Below are 20,582 nucleotides of genomic sequence, written 5' to 3'. Positions count from 1 at the left end.
GGGACGGACAGACGGACGGACGGACAGACGGACAGACGGACAGACAGACATGGCTCAATCGACTCGGCTATTGATGCTGATCAAGAATATATATACTTTATGGGGTCGGATACGATTCCTTCTGGACGTTACACACATCCACTTTCACCACAAATCTAATATACCCCAATACTCATTTTGAGTATCGGGTATAAAAAGAAAACTGTGTTCCATGCATGAAATAGACTAAGGTATTGATTACCAATTTTAGCCTATGATTAAAATGGAATCTAAGTTCTTTCTGGGCCCGCAAAGTAGTGCAACAATTCCAACGAGCGACAAATTGTAACAAATAATTTCACAGGCCACACAACAACAAACTACAGAAAAAGATTTCTCTCTCGACTCGGTCTCTAGGTGGGATTCGAACCACGGCGTAGAGCACAGAGCAGAACAAGAACAAAATCTCGCGCGGCGCCTCAGCGGACTCGACCAAACCGATGGCAATTCTTTTGGGCTCTTAATGCCACATGAAGCCCGAAAGCTTTTAAGCCAAAAGCTTGCCGGCGAAGCTTTTCGTAAACATTTTATTTATTGTACATTTATTGTATTCTTTTATTCGCAGAAACAAGACTGTTTTACAATCACTACTCTAAGACCACCCCAAAAAAAAGAGGAAAAAAAGGAAAAAGATCAAACCTGGATAGCAACGTAGTGCATGAGCATGTGGCCTGGCTCCGAGCGAGGCAGCTCGCGGGCCCTGGAGATCATCCCCACGAGTCAGCAGAATGCAGGAGGTAGTAGTCAGCAGGAGACGCTGGCCGATATCGAGCATATATCCACCATAGCTGGATCGCTGGCCTCCATTGGGTCCATATCGCACACGCAAATGAGATATGTAAGTCCTCCAATGTGATAACTGAAAGGAGATCTGTTAATACTTTGCACTTCCCAGCAATGTACAAACGATGCCGGCTACGATACGGAACATACCTCCCTAAACTCGGACTTCGACGAGGCTGAACTGCGCAGGGAACTGCTGAGAGATGTGAGTTCTGATGAGTTCTGATGCAGCAGGCACCCCACTAATCATGTACTTTGTTTTGTTTCTACCTCCACAGAAATGGAAACTCCTCTTTGATATGGTAATTACGGCAGGGATTCCCCTCTCCAAGATCTAGCCAAGACTGAACCCGTCTTTCTTTCGTTTTCAGTTCGATCCTGAAGGTTTTGGTGAAATATGCGTCACGGAATTCTTATTGGCCCTCACATCGCCGGAGTTCCTCTCCCAAGTGCCTATGAATAAGCGAGAGCTGCTGCTGGAGCGGGCCAAGAAGGCCCAAACGCCCACTGGCCCCGGCTATGTGACGTTCCAGGACTTTGTGAATGTGGTGAGTGCTGTGCTCCAGCTACGGCCCATGTGCACCGAATACAACATCAAACTCGATTTAAGTGCAAACACAGGTGCAAGGTATGTGCGCCTCGGATTCCTCGGAATCGTCGGAATCCTCGCAATCCTCCGGTTGGGCTCGTGTTCAAACAGAGTGCAAAAGGAAGGACACCACACACCGCACCGCACCACACCACACCACACCACACCACACACTCTTGTTTGGCAAATGCAAAAAGTACGCTCGGCAAATAGACGCTGTCGCTGGCTCCTGCCTCCTACCGCCGTCCTTTCCCTCTGACTCCTTTGGGGCCGAGTGAGCGTTACGCCCGGCTGGACATTTGATTGTTTGCCTGGTCGTCGTGCTGCTGCTGTTTGTCCTGATGTGGTGCTTACTTACATTGATCGAAAAGAGTGTCCAGCTCAGTACAGGGCAGGGCCGGGCCCAGGTCGGCGTGGCTTTCCCTTTTAAGCTCGGCTGCAGCTGTTGCCACCTCTGCACTGACTTCTTTTGGATTTAGCTTTGATTGGCAATCGTACTACGTACTATTGCATTTTGATTGATTCTCCCCAGTTGATTGGCATGCACACATGAGGACAGACAGACAGACACACACACACACACTCTATGCATAATCAATTCCTGAGTGTGTGCCCCACCCCCACCCTCTTTCTTCGACTTCGACTTCAATTGTTTGCCCAAAGTGTCCTCAAAGTCATGAATTAGCCATGGCCATCAGCAGCAGGACAATGTCTCTATTTGCCTTCTATCTTTGTGTCCTTTGCTCGCTCGCTCTCTCTCTCTATCGCTCTCCCTCTCTCCTTCTCTCTGTATGTGTGTTTTAGTCTAACGGTAATTGTGGATGAGCGCTCCTACAGAGGTGCGGTGCCCTTTTCTTTGCACAATGCACATCCCCTGTGAGGACATTATTAGGTCCTTGTTTGGTCACTGCCTAATGCATTTGTTATTCCAATTGTGGGTCCTGCCTCCGCCCCTGCTGCCGTTGCTGCTGCTGCTGTTGCTGCCTTTTGTCTGTGGCATTCATATCTTTAGCATCAATCTGGAGATCCTTGTTGCAATCTTTCGTTCGTAGACAACATATTTCCACTTAATTATAAATTTCAATGATCTGCAACTGGCAGTGTGGATGCTGGATGGTGAATGGTGAATGGAGGGGATACCATATGGGCCAGTGAGGAGCAGGACCTGCCTTCGAACGAAGGAATGCTCCGAACGATGTCTGCTCTGGCAATGCGACATGCATAATGCAGAGAGCCGCTGCTGCCGCCGCTGCTGCTGCTGCTGCTGCAATGGAGATTGCCCTCCGATGATGATGATTGTTGAATTTTTAACAAAAGCTCGCACGTGACAAATCCTTTTATGGCAGCGCAGAGAGCCCTGGGACATGGGACATGGGACATGGAACATGGTGGGGGCACCACCGATGATGACCACAGTGATGGTAGCGACGACGACGACGACGCCACCGAGGGGCAGATATGTGTTGAACGTTATGACAACTGGTAGGCACGAGGCGGCTGCTGCCGCGACTGGTCTGTCGTTTGTCTTCCGACGACGGCGACGGCGACGGCAACGGCGAAGAAGAGGCCGCATCTGGCATCAGGCACACAGCAGGAGACTACCGGCAGCCGGTCAAGAATCAATCTGATGCGTGCGCTGGCCACCACAACGAACACGGGATGCCCTAGGACGAGTAGAATTTAGTAGAATATTATTATCAAAGACTTGAAAGGGCCACAAACCGTGGGTGTCGGGCATCGGGCATCGGCTATCTGGCTATCCCGGTATCCGGGTGTTGGTAATTCCTTTCTTAAGTCCCGCTTTGACCTTCTTTGAGGCTCCCCGTCCCTGGCGAAAAGGGTAAGCACTTTTAATTGCAGTCGGAAAGAAGAATCGGGCAGGGCAGCAAAAAGCAAGAACGCCGCCAAGGAGCATTCTTGCATTAATCAGAAAGTCAACGGAGCTGCCAAGCATTCGATCATTCGATCATATAGCAACCGGGCCCCGGCCCCGTACCAGTGGCACGGCCTGGTCTCTCCCCATTATCATAATCAGGAGACGCAGCTGGCAGACGCCAAAGCTCTCAGCTTCAGCTCCCAGCTCCAGCTACAGCTACAGCGCTAACCAGCTGAACCTGAACCTGAACCCGAGACCGAACCTGTGCCGAGCACGCACCAAGAAATTCCAGCGGCTTGTCTTGAATGGGGGCCACTGTCGTGTGGAGAGTGGGTCTCCTCTGTGCTGGAATGCACAGCCTGCCAGCCAGCCAGTCAGCCAGCCAGCTGCTGCTTCTACATCGAAGATCGAGTTTATTGAATAAACATTCGCGAGTAGAGCTCCAGCTTCAGCTCCATCCTCCGCCGCGGTGGCGTCTGCTGCTGCTCCTTCTGTTGATCTCCAGCTCCGATAGGCGGCGGGAATCAGATCAGATTCGGACTTTGGAGTCCGCTGCTTGGAGTGCCTGGCTCCTTCTCCTTCCTCTTGCATCTTCTGATTTTGTTTCTGTTTCTGGTAGGTGCAAAATGCCTTGCGCCTTGGGCTCAGGGGACGCCTGGCAGAAAACCTGGAGGCGATCGATCGCCAAGAGATGGCGACGGCGACGACGACGACGACGACGCGGTATTAAATCAATGCCAATCCATAAATGGCCTACGCGGCGCGTAGATTGAATTGGAATCTCTTGGCGATTTCATTATTCTGCAATAATATCGCGCAAATCGATGCTGGGGTTGGAGGCACTCGCGCGAGTGGCAAACATTTCTGGTTAATTATGAAAGAGAGCTGTTACCCAAAGAACGGGGAGCGGGGATGGGATCTAGATTGGAGGACACAGATGCTCGGCTCACTTTCCAATCCGCATATTCCTGCAGGCTTTAATGTTCTCTTCCATTTAAGTCCTTGAACAAACGAAATAATCCAGAGGATACGACTGTCCTCCCATTTAATCGCTTTGACGTTTCCCCCAATTTGATTCGATTCGATTCTGTTCTGTTCTTTGACGGACGCCAAAAACAAGTGGGTCCCCTGTTTGTTCCGCCTTTTTCTCTGCTGATGGCTGGATGCTTGAACCTTGAGTTCTGGATGGAGTGGACGTGACAGTGCCAAAAGATGATGTCGCTTGTCCAATTCGCCCGCGAACATCCACTCTGACTCCCACTCCCACACATCCTTCACCATTCGGCATTGAGTTCTCCTCTCTCCACCTCCACCACCAATCGGCATCGAGGTTCTCTGTGCTACTACATAGGGGGCATTGCTTGTCCTCCTTCGGGGTGGGGGTGGGGTTGGTTCTCCTCCTTCCTGGTCATCCATCGAGCAGCATTCGTGCTCTGCTCCTCCTCCTCCTGCTGACGATGTTTGGTCAATGGTCAATTTGGCAGCCGTTTATTTTGATTGTTGTGCATCCGGGGGCAAGGATAATGGCGTGCAAACGACATGGACCAGAGCCCCATTCCCGCCTCTGCGCTATCGTCACGGAACGCGAGGAGGATGAAGGACCATGCACATAGATGGTGCCATATCCTACTCCTCCTCCGTCTGGTATCCTGCAGCGTCGTCCTCTAGGTCCAGGTCCCGTTTTTCGCATATCTCGAAATGATCATTTTTGCATTTTATTTGTGCACGTCCCGTGTCCCGTGTCCCGTGTCCAGTGTCCAGTCCTGGCTCCCAGTGGTTCTTCCGTTCAGCAAAGCTGCGTCTGCAGGTGTTTGTCCCGAATACGAGTCCAGTTTATGTAATCCCCGGCCACACCACCACCGGAATATTTATCATCGCAACATTTCAGGAAATCGAATTTTTGCTTTCATTTTTGGTGGGGCGGGGGGTGTGTAATCCGGCTCTATTTGAACACTCTTTCGTGGGGGGAAGGGGGGCGTTTGGGGTTTGGAAATCAAATTAAATTTCATTTGTTCCCTGCCCTGCCACCCTTCCCGCCTGCCTGCAACAAACACAGAAACATAGAAACGAAACGAACTAATTATGTTGAAATAAATTTAAATGGGGCACAGAGCACCTGACATTTACGACAACATCATAAAACCCGAAACAGAGAGTCCATTCCAGTCGAGTCCCGTCCACTCCAGAGGGGTCAATGATTGGGAAGAAGCTACATTGCTTCTGTTTCTGCTGCTTCTGCTTTTGCTGCTGCTGCTGCATTCCTCGTTCAAGCTCAAGTGCCTCGTATAATTGCTGCAGTGTCGTGTCCATCCAGTCCAAGGCGGAAGCGCAGGCACGGGGTGCGCAATGCGCACATCATTAACCTGTGACCCGACCCATACGCTAATTAGACATCAGTGGCCATCCTCTAGGCCTAGGCCTAGGCCTGGGTCTGGGTCTAGGCCTAGGACACGCGTTGCTCAGGTTTACACCTACTACTCTCCCCTCAACGGCAGTGGCAGTGGCAGTGGCAGCGGCAGCTGAATCGTCAGATTGCGGCTGCTCAGTGGGTTGGAAAACTCTGCTTTCGGGACTAGAAATGTTTGTGTTTTGTTTTTTCGTTGGTTTTTTTGGATTGTTTAGAGCGATATCCGATTTCCAGGCATATGCTTCCTCCATTGGCGGCACGCCCCTTCAAAGGCAAGCACTGGCCCTAGTTTCGAACAGCAGTCAAACAATGCGTATGGCTCAAGTGGAAGGAAGCCGCTGTTTGGGACTCTTTTAGGTTTGGTTTTTGCCTCCATTTTTGCCAATCTGCTGCTGCCAAACAATGTGAGGAGTGGCTGTGCTGCTGCTGCTGCTGCTGGAGTGCCTCGCGTGTCATTCCATTTCCGCTTGCCTCAGAAATCGCAAATCAAATACAGAGACGGCGATGGAGATGGAGCGAGCAAGCGACGACGACAGCTGCTCCTTGGGACTGTGCCGTGCCGTGCCGTGCCTGCTCCTTTGCATACACACATACGCAGGGCAAGCATATCCTTAATCTATATATGGTATGGTATGGAATGGAGTCGCATATAGCTTTTGATTTGCAATACAAAAGCCAACGGGCGGTGCTGCTGTTTTTCGCTGCTCTCCTCTGTTGTGCATTCCAATTCTCAAGACAATAGACGGCGTCAAAGGCCAAAACGTCAAGGTAGTAGAACATTTTCCACTGATTCATGGATTTCTTAATGTCTTGACAGTGCGTACTCGTACTCGTACTCCCTCTCCCTCGCTCTCGCTCTTATTTGGATCGGAGTCTCCTCGTGTTCTTATTGTTCTTGACATCGCAAATACAGGAAACTGCTGTTGCTGGGAAAGGTGCAAACGAACTTCCGCTCCAAATCAGTTTTCGATTTGCTTTTTCCCTCTCGCTTGCCGCTGCCGCTGCCTCTTGCCGCTTGCCGCTTGTCGCCTGTCGCTGTTTTCCATATCCATTTCAGAGCTCTTTTTGGCTTTCAGCTGCTTGTTTGCACTTTTTCCTTTTTGCCATTCGTTTTGTTGCCTTTGTTGCTGCCGCTGGCACGCGCGCGTCCTGCACTTTGGAGGCAGATGTCATCAATCCACAGATGCAAGGTAGATTCGTCTTCGGGCTTAGGGTTTAAGGATGGCGATGGCAATGGCGATGGCGATGGCCACTAATCAATCATCATCTAGCTGCCCCAAAAAAACGGTAGCGCCAAAGCCAAAGCGGCTGAAAGCCTGATTACCCTGTAATTAGGCAGCAACCTGCCAAAAAAAAAGGCAAATGTGAATTTAATGAGTAAAAATGTGATAATTAGCGGACATAACCGGACCCCCGACGAGGCCGACAAAGGTCAGAGCCGAGGCGTATCGTCCTCATCCTCACCCTCACCCTCATCCTCTCGTTTCTCATCTCGTTTTATCCCAGGACTAATTACAGGGCCAGGGAGGAGTCCCAGTACCAGTCCGAGTCATTTGGCTAGACGAAAACCCACCAGCAGAGGCACAGGCACCTTAGCAGAAGCAGCAGCAGCAGCAAGTGCATCCGTTCTGCTGTAATTGCTGATTGCTGTGTTTGTTTAAGATTTAAACAACTGCTTTCGAAGGGGGGACTGCGATGCGATGTGACGCGTTGCGTTGCGTTGCGGCCTGCCTGCCCTCCAGCGGAATGCAAATTGAATTAGGCCTTGGCATAATATTGTCATTCAATTAGATGATCCGTTGGCCAGTGGTTGCGCGGGGCTGCTTGCTCGTGCTGTGCCACAAACAACAAACAAATCCATTCCCATTAAATGAGCTTAGTCTTGTGCTCCTCCAGCCTCCAGTCTCCTCTCTTGGCCATGGCCTGAAAGCACAAGAAAAACAAATGCTAATCAAATGGAAGATTTTATGAGCTGCCAAAGGAATGTCCCTCAAGAGCCAGATGGATGGGTATGCAGCATCTGCATCTGCTGCTGCATCTGCAGGCGGACATCCCACCCACCCACTTCTACTGCCACTTGTCCAGTGTCCTTGCGGGGACACCTCTCTTGTCCTCCTCCTCCTGCTGCTGCTGCTGCTGCTGCTGCTCCTGCTCCTGCCCGACTTCAGTTTATAAATATTGCTCAACTGCTTGGAATAAAAATGTCAACACGGAGCCAGAACGAGGTACGAAATGCATAATAGAGTGGTATACAATGCTCACCGCTGGCCGACGACGCTGCTGCCGCTGCCGCTGCCACTGCTGCCTGGCCACCAACACGGCACCACCGCCGACGGCGGAGATGTCCTTTTTTCCGCATAGCCATGGGCTGACACACACACACACATGTGTGTGGTAGTGGTGGTGGTGGTGGTGCTGCTGCTGCTGCAACGGACGTAATTCAAAAGAATTTTTCCATGCCTCATAGAGGAGCGCCGCCAACGTTGTAGTCGTTGCTCCCCTCCTCCTCCTCCACCAAAAGGCAATGGGCCATGTTTGACCATGTCCGGGATCCTGGTTCTGGTTCTGGTCCTGTCCTGTCCTGCCCGTGTGTTAAATGTTTTGCGTCAATTTGTCGCTTTATGTTTGCGACGCGACCCAAAAAAAAAAGAAAACACACACAGGCCCTGCGGAAAGGAGCAGAACGTGAATGGAGCAGCGTCCACAGTCCACCGTCCACGTACCTGGTGACGTCATGCGGTGACCAGGCAGGCTTCCATTTGCTCTTGGTCTGCGTCTGCGTCTGCCCAGGTAATGACATTATCAGCCGCAGCAAGGACACTGTTCGGTGCCACGTCGGAGTCGGAGTCGGCATCGGCATCGGCATAGGCAACCCATGGCGCGCAGTGTGCACACGGAGGAGAGGAGTCACTAAACAAACGATAATGTAATGCAATTCTTTCGGCAGCCCAACCCTCCTCCATTTGGCCCTTTTTCCCATGTTGTGTGTGTTTTGATCGCTTGATCTTACCGAAAAAAAACACCAAACCCCATTTGTCACTTGGCCACAATGCATCTGGGTGTTCCCATTGTTGACAACACAAATTCGTAAGGCATATTGTTTGTGCAATTGTAACAATTCAATACGAAGAATTTTTATCGGAAGTAAATCGGAGCATTTGATCTTTTTGGCTTGTTTTCTTGTTGTTGCGAAAAATTATAAATAATTGAACGTTACTCAACACTAGCCAGCAAGTGGACGTGGCAGAATGGTGGGAGAAAGAGAAAGAGAGAGAGGGAGAGCAAAAGAAACTTACGCACGCCGGCGGGAACGATGTCGTGTCTGACGGGACGCCTTCATTCAACACAATAATTTATTAGTTAAGTGTTGAGTGTTAATTGTGATTAAATTATAAATTGTGTTGAATTTGCCAAGCATCATGGCCAATTGATTGGAAAGCAGAAAGCAGAGAAAATCCAGCCGGTCTAGGATTTCACCGCGTAAGTGGATCTGCGCTGCGCTGCGGTGCGGTACTGGAAGCTCGTGTAGAGTTTAGCATGCATTTCCAGTAATTGGAAGCACACCCACACATCGATACATGTGTACTGTGCTGCCACCTTTAGCTGTTTACTATGCAAATATTGTGTGTGTTCGTGTGTGTGTGTGTGCGTGTGTAGAAGCGGGACAAACAGACGTGGAGAGTAAATGGTAGCCGCATGCCGGCCGTCCCCGTCCCCTCCTGCTTTTTGGCTGGTGATTTATCAATTAAATAAAATTTGATAATTACTAGCATTAAGCCGGCAGACTAGCGCTGATTAACCACAAGTAGTAGTGACACTGGCCTGGCCCGCTCTCACACCCACTCTCTCGCCCCCACCCCGCATAGCGGAAGTAACTATTTTGTGAGCGTTCTCTTTTTTTTTTCTTCGGACTTTTTTTTTGCCCTGCGGCTCTGAAAACTTAATTTGTGGCGGTTTTTTCTTGTTTTCCTTTCGTAATCGTGCATTTTAATTGCGTGTAGGCTTCATTTGGATTCCTCTTCAGCCCCTCCCCTCCTCCGCCGTGGCAGTTCCACTCGCTTTTAATTAAACACAATACACATTTTCCGCCTTTTGCAGATTTTCGTCTTGTTTCTGTTGTTGTTTTATGAGCCGCCTTAATTGCGTGGCCCGTTTCGCATCTTTGTTAACATCTTAATTACATAATAAAAATTATTTAGTTTTGCGCTAGTCACACACACTGCGCGTAAGCCAAATGCGAATCCAAAGAGTTGTGTGTTCATAATTTTATGGCTCGTTTAGTTTTGGGGTTAAAGATTTATGCTCGCAGATTCGTAGATTCGCAGACTCGCAGATTCCCAGACCAGACCCTCAGGCTCTCCAAAAACAAAAAAGAAACCAACAACAACGGAACGAGCGGAGAGAGTGCGTGGTGCTGTGCTTCCTTGTGTGACTGTGTTTATCTCACTCCAACGCAGCGCATTCCATCAAGTGTGGAGAATAGGAACAACAGTGCTACGTCCCCTCCGAAGATCGGCAAGTCTCTCCCCTGCGTGCTGCTATGTCCATCCCATTCCATCCCATTTCATTGCATCAAAGGTGGCTCCCCTGAGCGCGTGTGTGTGTGTGTGTGCGTGTGTGTGACTATGGCCGTCCCACTCCAATGCAATGCATTCACAGTTACAATACCACTGTTACGACAAAACTGTCCTCGGGGGCCACCATGTACTCGAACTTGCGGGTTACCACCCGGAGGAAGCACAGCTTGTCGGTGGGATCAAGGTCCCGGACGGAGCTCTGGGCCAACTTCACAAAACTCGAATTCAAATGCTTAACGATCCCAACCGCCGTGCTGTTGTCGAAGGAGGTCTGCATCACAGTGTCCGAACCATTCTCAGACACCACATAGCCACTCGTCTGCTCCGAGATGCGCGCCGTATTCTCCGAATTGCTTTGGACGACAGCCACCAGTTTCTTGAAGTTAGACTTATTCATTGTAGAAAATATACATATCTATATACTGTCGGGGCTGATGTTGAATTGGGGAGCACAGCTTTCTGGGATCGCTCTTCTCATCCTTTCCACCTTTCCGGATCTCTTCCAGATGAGCGGCAAGCGTACGCGCAGCTTCAAATGCGCAGTCCATCATCGGGATCGCGAGGTCTGCTCTGAGAACGACTTTCAGCTGGTGCTGAACGAGCCGCCGCTCTTCAGAAAGATGGTCCATGCCGTCGCGATGGAAATACTCCCCGAGGAGCGGGATCGCAAGTACTACGCGGATCGGTACACCTGCTGTCCGCCGCCCTTCTTCATTATCCTCGTGACAGTCGTTGAGGTACGCTCTAATCCCCTGCTCGCCGAGCCGAAGCTCCGTCTCTAATGATTCTCTCCGTAGCTGGGCTTCTTTGTGTATCACACGATGGTCACGGGAGAGGCCGCGCCGCGAGGGCCCATACCCACCGACTCGATGTTCATCTACCGACCGGACAAGCGGCACGAGATCTGGCGGTTCCTCTGCTACATGGTGGTGCACGCCGGATGGCTGCACTTGGGCTTCAACGTGGCCGTGCAGCTGCTGTTCGGGCTGCCGCTGGAGATGGTCCACGGCTCGACGAGGATCGCCTGCATCTACTTCTCGGGCGTGCTGGCCGGCTCGCTGGGCACCAGCATCTTCGACCCGGAGGTGTTGCTGGTGGGCGCCAGTGGCGGTGTCTACGCTCTGCTGGCCGCCCACCTGGCGAATGTCCTGCTCAACTATCACCAGATGCGCTACGGCGTCGTACGGCTGCTGCATATATTAGTTTTCGGTAAGAAACGAAGAGCGCCAAGCAGCCACAAGGCGAATCACCACAATCTCTTGTCTCGTCTTGCAGTTTCGTTTGATTTTGGTTTCGCCATCTACGCGCGTTATGCTGGCGAGGATGTGCTGCTGTCGAGTGGCGCCGCCGAGGATGTGCAGCAGCACCATGCCGCCACGGAGGCCGCCGTCTCGTTTGTGGCCCATCTGGCGGGCGCCGTGGCGGGCCTCACCATCGGACTGCTGGTGCTGAAGAGCTTCGAGCAGAAGCTGCACGAGAACCTCCTCTGGTGGATCGCCCTCGGCACCTACTCGGCCCTGGTGGTCTTCGCCATTGCCTTCAACATCCTGCACGGCTTCACGTTGTTCAATATGCGCATGGAGAAGGTACGCGTCACGGAGACGTACTTCAACGACTTTCGGGTGTGAGAGGAGGAGAGACATCCTGGACACCCTCCTGCTGTATCCTGCAGTATCCTGCTTTGTTTTTTTTTGTATTCGGTTACATTTTCGGATCGTTTATGTTCATTTTCGTTCCGTTCCGTTGAAGTTTTTATTGTTTTTTCGGAAGACGATTAAGTTTGCAGTTTTCTAGTTTCTAGTTTCTAGTTTTCCAATTTCATTGTTTTGTAATGTGCGTATCTGTACAATCAGGCAGGTATATCGAGCACTATTCTATATCGACATATATCTAGGGGACAAATCGTGTGTCGTTTAATCCATTATATATTTTGTTCTGTTTTCGGTAGTTAAGTACAAAGCACCGATGCAAAGAGTATCATCAGAGATCATTGAATTAGAGATATTTACAACAAATCGAACTGATTAGGTGTAACATAATGCTCAAGGAATTCGATATATATACACACATATATATAAATGCAAGACTTTCTAGGGATAAACAATTTAAGCTGAAAGAAAAAAAATACAAAAAATAAATATATATATTGCTTTATGCGCTATATGGAAACCGATATTGGCAATGCACTAATTAATCGAAATTCGAACGGGCCTTAAAACACACACACCACACACATTGAGATGATGACAATTCCTACCTCAAAATAAAAGAGAAAATATATTATGATTGGATTGGATCGGTTTCAATTTCATATAGCCGCCGTGCATTTAATATCGTCACTGCCAGCCAGCTTTTATGGATCAATCGATTTTGCATCAAATATACACCACATTTTGTATTTACAATGTTTGTTGTACTTTGTAAATAAATTGAATAAAGTCGAGAATTATTTGGTTTGATCAATTCAATTTGAATTTGAATTTGAATGGCGCGCCTTCGCACAGGAGCTTAAGGTGTGGTTACACCTAAGTTCGAGGTGTGGTGACACTTGTCACTAGTCTCCACGATCAGCGGCCATTTTTGGAGAGTTCGTGTTCGTCGGAAAAGTCGCAGTGCGTTTCGCGTCGCAGTTTTTTTGTTGTGTTTTCGCGTATTAACCGGTAAAGAACGGCAATTTAGTCATATAATTTAACGGGATGTGACAGCCTGTCGGGCAGCAGTGAAAAAACAACAATATCTCCCGACACGTCCCCTGTGTGCCTCCAGGAGCAGCCGCCTACAATATTGAATATTGTCTACAAGTCTCCACGATCGGTGGAGTGAGAAAATCGCAGTGCACATCGCGTCGCGGCATTTGATTTTGTTTTTTTGCGTATTTAAAGATAAGGAATGGCAAAAGAAAGCACATTCCTTCGGGGGAACAGTGACAAAACAACAATTCCTGTTGTCCAAACGTCTCCACGATCAGGCGACATTGTTGGAGAGTTCGTGTTCTGCCAGCAAATGGAAAAGTCGCAGTGCGTATCGCGTGGTCGTTTCTTTCGGGTTTTCGCGCATTTAACGATAAAGAATGGCAATCCATCCTTATCATTTCACGAGTTATGACATATCCTGACGGGGAGCAGTGAAAAAACTACAATTTCTCTTGACACGCGCACCTGGGCCACGACAATGTCGCCAACAGGAGCCCGCACCCACACAGCGCCCTTCCGCCCTTCTCCAAAACAACTTTGGCTTTTTTGCGAGGCTCCGTTTTGCTGTGTTGCGTGTTTGTGACATCTACATTTACGTCCAGGGTGATTCCTTCACATCACCCCCCACCCCCCACCGCTCGCCCTCGCCCGCATCCTCAGCGGCAGTGCAGTTAACAAATCCCAATCCCAGCGGAGGGACATGGAATTTATGTTTTATTTGTGGATACGTACACATTTCACCGTTAAGTCATTCGTCAGCGTTGTCACACCTAACGGAAATAAGCAACGGCAAAGGAAAGGAAGCGGATAGGGAGGCGGAAGGAAAAGTGATGAGAAAACAAATGCAAAAGATGGAATAAAATAAGCAACAACTGTGTCCACGCGCCGATTTCCTTTCGGACAAAAGATGCCGCTGCTGCCGCTGCTCTGCTCTGCTCTGACGCTGATTAATGTTGGAAATGTGATAATTTGATGCTGCCAACGCCAGAACAGAACGAAAGGTAGGTGGAGGAGGATTAGCAGTGCTAAGTGGGAGGTGGAGAAGTGTCCACTGCGCTGTGGCAGTGGCTGGAATGTATTCCAGGAGTGGAATGCATTTGAAATGAGGGGTAGGGCTGAGAGAGTGGGCTGCGTCTCAATTCTCCAAACCACCAAATGCTGCTTCGGGGGGAAGCGAGTGGGTGTGGAGAGACTGGAGACTAAGAGAAGGCAGGGGTGAAGAGAGCGATGTTTAGCGGGAAAAGAGTGGGTGGAAAGGTGGAATGGAATGGAAGAGAGTGAGTGGAATCTATTCCACGTGGAAGTTCGAGTGAAGAAAGATCCAATAAATGGATCAAGAAGCGTGTCTTTTCTTTCGCCTCAAGTCCCACTAAGTTTTCTCTGGCCTGTGGCTAATACTTGGATTAACCGCCAAGACTCCACTAAGCTGCGTCTTCTAAAGTGGGGATGGGAATGGGGATGGGGATCGGGATGGGGGTTGGGGGGGAACGAATACCAGGCTCTGGAGTACATAAATCATATCAATAGCCGGTCCCGTCCAATCGAGGCTTCGGCTTCGGCTTCGAGTGCAGTTTGGAATTCAACATTGCTGGAAATTCCTGTGTCCGCTTCTGAGTCCCCTCCTGGCCCCGCTCCCCGCTCCCCACTCCCCACTCTCTCCGGTGCTGGGGCTGCTGCTGCTGCTGCTGCTGCCCCATCCGATGCGGTGAGCAAACAAACATGTTTATAAAAAGTACAAGTTAATATTTATGTAATTCAAACAGATGCGAATGAACGAACGAGACAAGGAGATCATTACATTGACATATTCAGGCACACACACGCGCGCACACGCGCGGATGGTCCATCCGTGAGGCATTCCACAGAAACAATGAGGATGGGAGGAGGGAGCACGCGACCATGTACCGCAGAGCAAGCGGGATGAGAGAGCAGAGAGAGGGACGGACAGACAGTGCGTCCCACGCGACGCAGAAATCAACCTGCAAGAGGACGGGGCCTTTTGTTTTGAGAAGGTGAGGAGGAGCCTGGAGGAGGAGGAGGAGGAGGAGGAGGCTGGAGGCTGGAGGAGGAGGTCGGAGGAATCTCGCATCTCACAGTTGTCGTCGCTCTATCTGCAACATGGACATGGGGATTCGCAGTCGGACTTGGACTTGGACTCTGACTCGGACTCGGACTCTCTGCCACAGGAATGAATGCTTATCAAAAAGGCGCACTTGTACCTGTCATAAAAGCAACTGAAATATTGGCGTGGCCGACAGAAAGGAGACCCCGAAAAAACCAGAGAATCCGAGAAGCAGCGAAACAGAGAGACCGGGGGACAAGTGCGAGTCCTCGCCCCCCCCCCCCCCCCCTCTCTGGGTGCCTTTTGCAGTTAATTCTTTTTTAATAAACTGCACAAAAGTCCACTCCAGGTGGACTCCAGACCAACAAAAAACGAGAACAAAGAGAGGGCCAAGGAGGGCCAAGGAGGGCGGCGAGAGGCAGAGAAGAGGAGTGGCGCGCCCCAGGACCTGGGCCGTCTGTCCTGCCAGACCATTTATCTCACTCGACGGCAAATATGGAAATTTGTTGGCCCAGAGTGGGAGGCTCTTGGCGGCTCTCGGCGGCCCTTTGTGCTGCGCGCTTGAACCGCTTCATTAAACACTTGGCGGCCTGGCCTGGGCCCCACTGTGTGGGCTCCTCGGCTCCTGGGCTCCTCCAAGTGCTCCTTATGTCCTGGCGCTACAATTCCGCTTCTGCGGCTGCGGCAAATGCTTAGAAAAGCAGCGGAATATGAAACTGTCGCAGGACTAATTATAAAGAAGGAAAGAAGGACTAAAAGGAGGAGCAGGAGGAGGAGGAGGGGCAGGAGGGGCAGGAGTGTACTCTGGACAAACAAATTAATGCTGAAACCAGGACAAAAGTCAAAACAGGACAACAAACAAACCAAAAAGCGGGCCAAGAGAGAGGGGGGGAGGGAGGCAGGGAATAAAGCGGCGGATATTCCGAGGGATAATCAGATTCTAACCAAAGCCTGAGTCCTAGTCCTAGTCCTAGTCCTATATTGGGTTACCTACGTGTCCTTTATGGGCCTTTTAGGTTAATTGCCTGCCATGCATTCCCCCTTTCCCCCCTTCAACTACTCGCCTGCCCCTTCGCCATTAATCTGGTGGGCACATGAGGTCATGGCTTCGTGGCGGCGCTGCCCCCCTGCGCCTGGGAGCAGGCCACTCTTCCCGGATGGACGGACACGAAACACGAAATTAGCCCCACCCACCCCCGTATCCCCATGTATGCAAAGGACCCCAAAAGGATCGGCCGGAGGACACCTGTGCGTGCTTGCCGGCAGTTTCCTCGCTCCTCGCTTCCGTCACAGACAACAAAGGATTCAGACATTCAGACATTCAGACGTTCAGACGTTTTCCATAATTTTCACATGCTCGAAAATCCCTCAAGGAAAAAGGAGTGTGGAAAGCCAGTCCCTGTCCTTGCCGCAAGGCGTGCCTCTTAATTGCCCCGACGACTACCAGGGGCGGGGGCACGGGCAGGGGCAGAGGCAGGGGTAATGCTATTAAAGGAGAAGCCAGCCAAACGATGACGAAGACGACGCTGTCGACGAGTGCGCTGTCCCTCCCTCCGTCCCTCCGTCCGTCTGTCACCTGCTGGGATTTTGTTGTGGCGCGGGAGGGGAAGGGGCTGCGGGGATTCAAGGTCGCTTCTGTGGGAACGATTCTCACATTTCTCTCGGGGCAAAAACTCAGAGACGTCCGATTTTGTTTTACAAAATTTTTGGAAAGTCTCATCACTCAAAAAAAAAAAAAAAAAAAATGATTCCAGCTCCGATCGGCGTTGAAGGACCGGGCGGGAGTCCGCTGTCCGAACAGAAGGCAGCGACTGCTCCGCGGCACGGCCCAAAGATGGATCCTTCGCCTTCAGTGCCTGCCCCGAAGGGGAAACGAGTCGCGGCCCCTCCCGCCCCGCCTGCCACGCCTGCCCCGCGGCCGGTGATCAGGTACTCGCGCTTCCGCGACGAAGCGGAGCTGGCGCACCTGCAGCGCCTCATCGACGGGACCCTCTCCGAGCCGTACACCCTCTACACGTACCGCTACTTCGTCTACAACTGGCCGGAGCTGTGCTTCTTCGCACGCCACAAGGAGCGCTACGTGGGCGTGGTCGTGGGCAAGGTGGAGGCCTACGACATGGGGATGTTCCAGGGCTACATAGCCATGCTGGCGGTGGACCCGGAGTACCGCCACCAGCACATCGGCCGGACGCTGGTGTGCAAGGCGGTCGCGGCGATGGTCGACGAGGACGTCGACGTGGTGATCCTCGAGACGGAGTGCTCGAACGCGGCGGCCCTGGCCCTCTACGAGAGCCTCGGCTTCATCCGGGAGCAGCGCCTCTTCAAGTACTACCTGAACGGGGGCGACGCCTTTCGCCTCAAGCTGGGCCTCAAGGCCGACGTCATGGAGCCGCCGTCGCCGGACTACCACACTGAGGAATGCTGAATATCCTCCTCCTGCCCCCCTCCTCCCATGTCCCCCCATGTACATATATATTGTAAATTAATGTTTTCTGAATGGGAAAACTCCCGCTTTACTCGGGAGAGGTCCTCCGCCTCTTGGGCAGCCCGAATCCCAGGTAGTTTCCTTATCGAGGCAGGAGTCCCAACAGGAGTCCTGCGGAGCGACCAATAGCCAGGGATAAGTGCCTTTCAGGGTCATCAGAATCGGAGCGAAAAAAGGAAGGAGGAAGGAGTACTCCCTGCGATAAGGTGGGTTAAGGTCCCTTAGGCGGTGGTCTCTGCTCTGCTCTCGATCTCTCGTGGCTCTCAAAGAGAACTCTCTGTACTTTCAGGTTCTTTGATTGCAACAAAAACCCTGCTTGAAGGACCATTGAACCCCAAGATCGTTGATCTCTGGCGATATCCCCACTCGAGGCATGCTTATAGCTTCCTCAGTTGCCACTGGCTCTGCCACTGCCACTGGCTCTGCCACAGCCACTGCCGCTTCGCCTTCTTGCGCCAAATGTAAACAAAAAACGATCCAAAGACAACTTTTGGGGCAGGTGGCACGCCAGCAGAGCTCCAGCCTCTCCTCTGAGCTGCAACTGCAGCTTGTGTCCAGATGACATGCAACGTTTGTGGCACAACAAGCGGCGGCAGCACCGGCCTGTTGGCGGCGTTGATTGAGTTGCACCTGCCATTCGCAGAAACAAGCTCAACGAACGAGAAGCAGCAGCCACAGCAGCAGCAAAAGCAGGAGTCTGCGGTGGCAAGCAGCACACACACACACACACGGGGCACACACATACAGAGGAGGCTGTCCCGATGGCCGCGTTATTTATGTGGATTTTTCGGAGCTTTCGCAGCGGAGACGAGGAGCAGGAGGGAGGGAGCGAGGGGGCTGCCTGGTGCCTGTCTGACCTCGTCGCTCCATCGGCTGTTGCACATCGCATCGGTTGACATTGTGGCTCGCTGCCACAGCGTCTGAATTTCAATTTGATGGCCGCGAGTGTCTACCATAAATCTCGCCAGCAGCCCAGCCGCCCAGATGCTGCTCTCTTTGCGGCATAGATCGTCGGAGTGCACTCCGCCCCCGAAAATGGCACTGCCACTTGACTCGGCGTGGCGAGGGGTGGAGGGGTGGAGGGGGGGGGGAGTGCCTCTGATAATTGTATAATTTAATGTGAAATTAATTGGCAGATGCAATCAGGCAGCACAGCGGCAGGGGCAGGGGCAGGGGCAGCGGGAGCGGCATCGGCGTCTCCTTCTCGGATCTCGGGGCAGGGAGGAGGGGAGTGCCTTGTTATACGCTTCTTTGATTATTCACAATTATTAATTATGCATTTATTTGCTTGTTGCTTGTTGTTTGTGGACTTCCTTTTGCTTCCTTCCGTCCAAGGATTCCCTCAAGTGGAATGCCGAGGGGGCGGAGGGGCCACAATCCTCGGGGAAGTTGGAATTATGCGTTCTTTTTGGTGCTTAATATTTTCTAAGGTGATATTTATCGACTGCTGTCGCCCCACTGTTGCCCGCCCTGTGCCCCCCCCCCCTGTGCCCCTCTGTTCTTCGGAATTCCATTAGTAATAGCCGTAATATGGGGCAAGTATTGATTTAGGGGGAGGGCTCCCCTCATCAGAGCCAGAGCCAGAGCCACCCTTCTGCTTCGATGGAAAAAGCTGTTGAGACTGAAAGATACTTCGGCTGAGGAATATTTTTGGATGCCTGAAAACTGGGATGCATTTCGCGGGATGGATGGATGGATCTGGGGTGTATCTACGGCTTCTTGGGGGCCACCATACGACCTCCTTTGGCACCGCCTACAGGGTATCTGGAAAGCTGTGCGCAGTGGGTGGGGGGTGGCGGGTGGGGGGCAACGGGTCTTAATTAAGGATTTTCTTGGGGGCTTTAGTTGCAATTATTCACTCGCCGAATGACACGAGAGAAGTTCTCCGGAGAAGTGCCCACATTTATGCAATTTTTGTTGATATAAAACAAAGGCAAAGGCAAAAGCAAGAACAAAAATGGAACAAATATCGATTGCTGTGGAGTGCCACTCCCCCTGGCACTCCCCCCTCTCCCCCTCTCCGACTCCGGGCTCGTCTCCGCCCTGGAGATGTGTCTGCTTGCCGGAATGCGAGAAAAATGCGAGAGACCATCGAGGAATTTCATTTCTAATTTAGACATTTATTTTTGTTCAATTTTAGTCGTTTATTTATTTATGATTTTTCGTTTCGTTACGTTCTCTTTATGTTTTCTTTTGGATTTTTGCATATTTGCTATTTGCTATTCGCTATTCGCTATTTGCTATTTGATTTCTCTCCGTGTCCGTGTGTCCTTTGGGGGCGTATCGGTTATAAGGGGGGTGGTAGGGGGGGCGTGGGGTAGGGGTGTATTTTTGTGGGTTTTCCATTACATTGAAAATTGAATATAGAGTATGCTACGGCTATGGCTATGGCTATGGCTAGGGGGGAGGGGGGTCTATGGGGGGTCGCCCTTTCTATAGTTTTTGGCTTACGCTTCTGCTGGCTGACTTTTCCAGGCCAGGGATTATCTGTGTATCCTTGTATTCGGGATATCTATTCGGGATACACGGGGAGTACGATGGAGTACGATGTCGAGTATCTTGCGAGTGTCCTTAGGTGTATCTATCTATCTTTATGTGTTTATCCTTCGATCAAAACCCTTTTCAAACTGAAATCAAAATGCAAAAAATTTAAATAAAATAAAACAATATATTTGCATATATATTTTGTTGTTGTTTTTGTTGTTGATAATTGTTGTATTTTCTTTGGCTTTTCATCGTGTCGTCTGTGTCTGTGTGTGTTTTTCTCTTTACATTTTGTTGTTGTTTTTGTTTTTGTTTTTGTTGTGTGTGTTTTTTCGTGCTTTTTTCCACTAAATTATTAAATAATTAAATAAATAAATTGACAAAAAAAATGAAGGAAATAAATATATATATATATATAAATTAGTAATACTTTTTTGTGTGTGTGTGTGTGTGTGTGTATTGTATGTATCTCTCTCTCTCTCTCTCTCTCTGGGGGGAGGGGGGATTACTTAGGGATAAATATTTTGTGAATTTTCTTGAATTTTCCCCTACCATATCTTGTATCTATCTATCTTTTATCGTTTATC

The 20,582-nt window shown here is 50.6% G+C and overlaps 3 protein-coding genes and 1 long non-coding RNA gene across 6 annotated transcripts; 2 read left to right on the top strand and 2 right to left on the bottom strand.

Moving 5' to 3' along the window:
- The first annotated feature begins 612 nt into the window (after window positions 1–612).
- Window positions 613–12,557, top strand: stet (stem cell tumor). 2 transcript variants are annotated; one of them, XM_001354200.4, is made up of 7 exons: window positions 613–877; window positions 935–1,027; window positions 1,101–1,124; window positions 1,194–1,370; window positions 10,778–11,008; window positions 11,069–11,480; window positions 11,547–12,557. In XM_001354200.4, exons 1-7 carry the CDS (start codon window positions 698–700, stop codon window positions 11,897–11,899), a joined length of 1,470 nt encoding a protein of 489 aa, XP_001354236.2. In that variant the 5' UTR covers window positions 613–697; the 3' UTR covers window positions 11,900–12,557. The 2 variants fall into 2 exon arrangements, with proteins under 2 accessions (XP_001354236.2, XP_015042432.1); XM_015186946.2 differs by lacking the exons at window positions 613–877; window positions 935–1,027; window positions 1,101–1,124; window positions 1,194–1,370 and adding an exon at window positions 8,970–9,174 and having other exon boundaries at window positions 11,547–12,444.
- Window positions 2,438–8,885, bottom strand: LOC26533216 (uncharacterized). Of its 2 annotated transcripts, XR_004470019.1 has the most exons (7): window positions 8,705–8,885; window positions 8,418–8,604; window positions 7,957–8,360; window positions 7,756–7,880; window positions 7,165–7,617; window positions 3,134–7,037; window positions 2,438–3,075 (listed from the first exon to the last, which is right to left on the bottom strand). It is a non-coding gene; the product is annotated as an uncharacterized lncRNA (long non-coding RNA). The 2 variants fall into 2 exon arrangements; XR_001453033.2 differs by having other exon boundaries at window positions 7,268–7,617; window positions 8,418–8,884.
- Window positions 9,802–10,716, bottom strand: robl62A. Its single transcript, XM_033383007.1, has one exon. It carries the CDS (start codon window positions 10,666–10,668, stop codon window positions 10,354–10,356), a length of 315 nt encoding a protein of 104 aa, XP_033238898.1. The 5' UTR covers window positions 10,669–10,716; the 3' UTR covers window positions 9,802–10,353.
- Window positions 12,558–16,726: 4,169 nt separating the features above from the next.
- Window positions 16,727–17,523, top strand: Naa30B (N(alpha)-acetyltransferase 30 B). The gene has a single exon (XM_033384341.1). The coding sequence runs from the start codon at window positions 16,771–16,773 to the stop codon at window positions 17,449–17,451; it is 681 nt and encodes a 226-aa protein (XP_033240232.1). The 5' UTR covers window positions 16,727–16,770; the 3' UTR covers window positions 17,452–17,523.
- Window positions 17,524–20,582: the final 3,059 nt, after the last annotated feature.

This window comes from Drosophila pseudoobscura, chromosome X, assembly GCF_009870125.1.
Source record: "Drosophila pseudoobscura strain MV-25-SWS-2005 chromosome X, UCI_Dpse_MV25, whole genome shotgun sequence".
In the NCBI taxonomy this organism is placed as follows: Eukaryota; Metazoa; Arthropoda; class Insecta; order Diptera; family Drosophilidae; genus Drosophila; species Drosophila pseudoobscura.
Note: the sequence above shows the minus strand (reverse complement) of the source record. Positions and strands in the feature narration are given on the sequence as shown.

Bases quoted from the DNA above. Each gene is read 5' to 3' on its own strand.
- stet (XM_001354200.4), top strand. From the start codon at position 698: ATGAGCATGTGGCCTGGCTCCGAGCGAGGCAGCTCGCGGGCCCTGGAG. The intron at 11,009-11,068 runs GTACGCTCTAAT...TTCTCTCCGTAG, and splicing joins TCCTCGTGACAGTCGTTGAG to CTGGGCTTCTTTGTGTATCA. The intron at 11,481-11,546 runs GTAAGAAACGAA...CTCGTCTTGCAG, and splicing joins GCTGCATATATTAGTTTTCG to TTTCGTTTGATTTTGGTTTC.
- robl62A (XM_033383007.1), bottom strand. From the start codon at position 10,668: ATGAATAAGTCTAACTTCAAGAAACTGGTGGCTGTCGTCCAAAGCAAT.
- Naa30B (XM_033384341.1), top strand. From the start codon at position 16,771: ATGATTCCAGCTCCGATCGGCGTTGAAGGACCGGGCGGGAGTCCGCTG.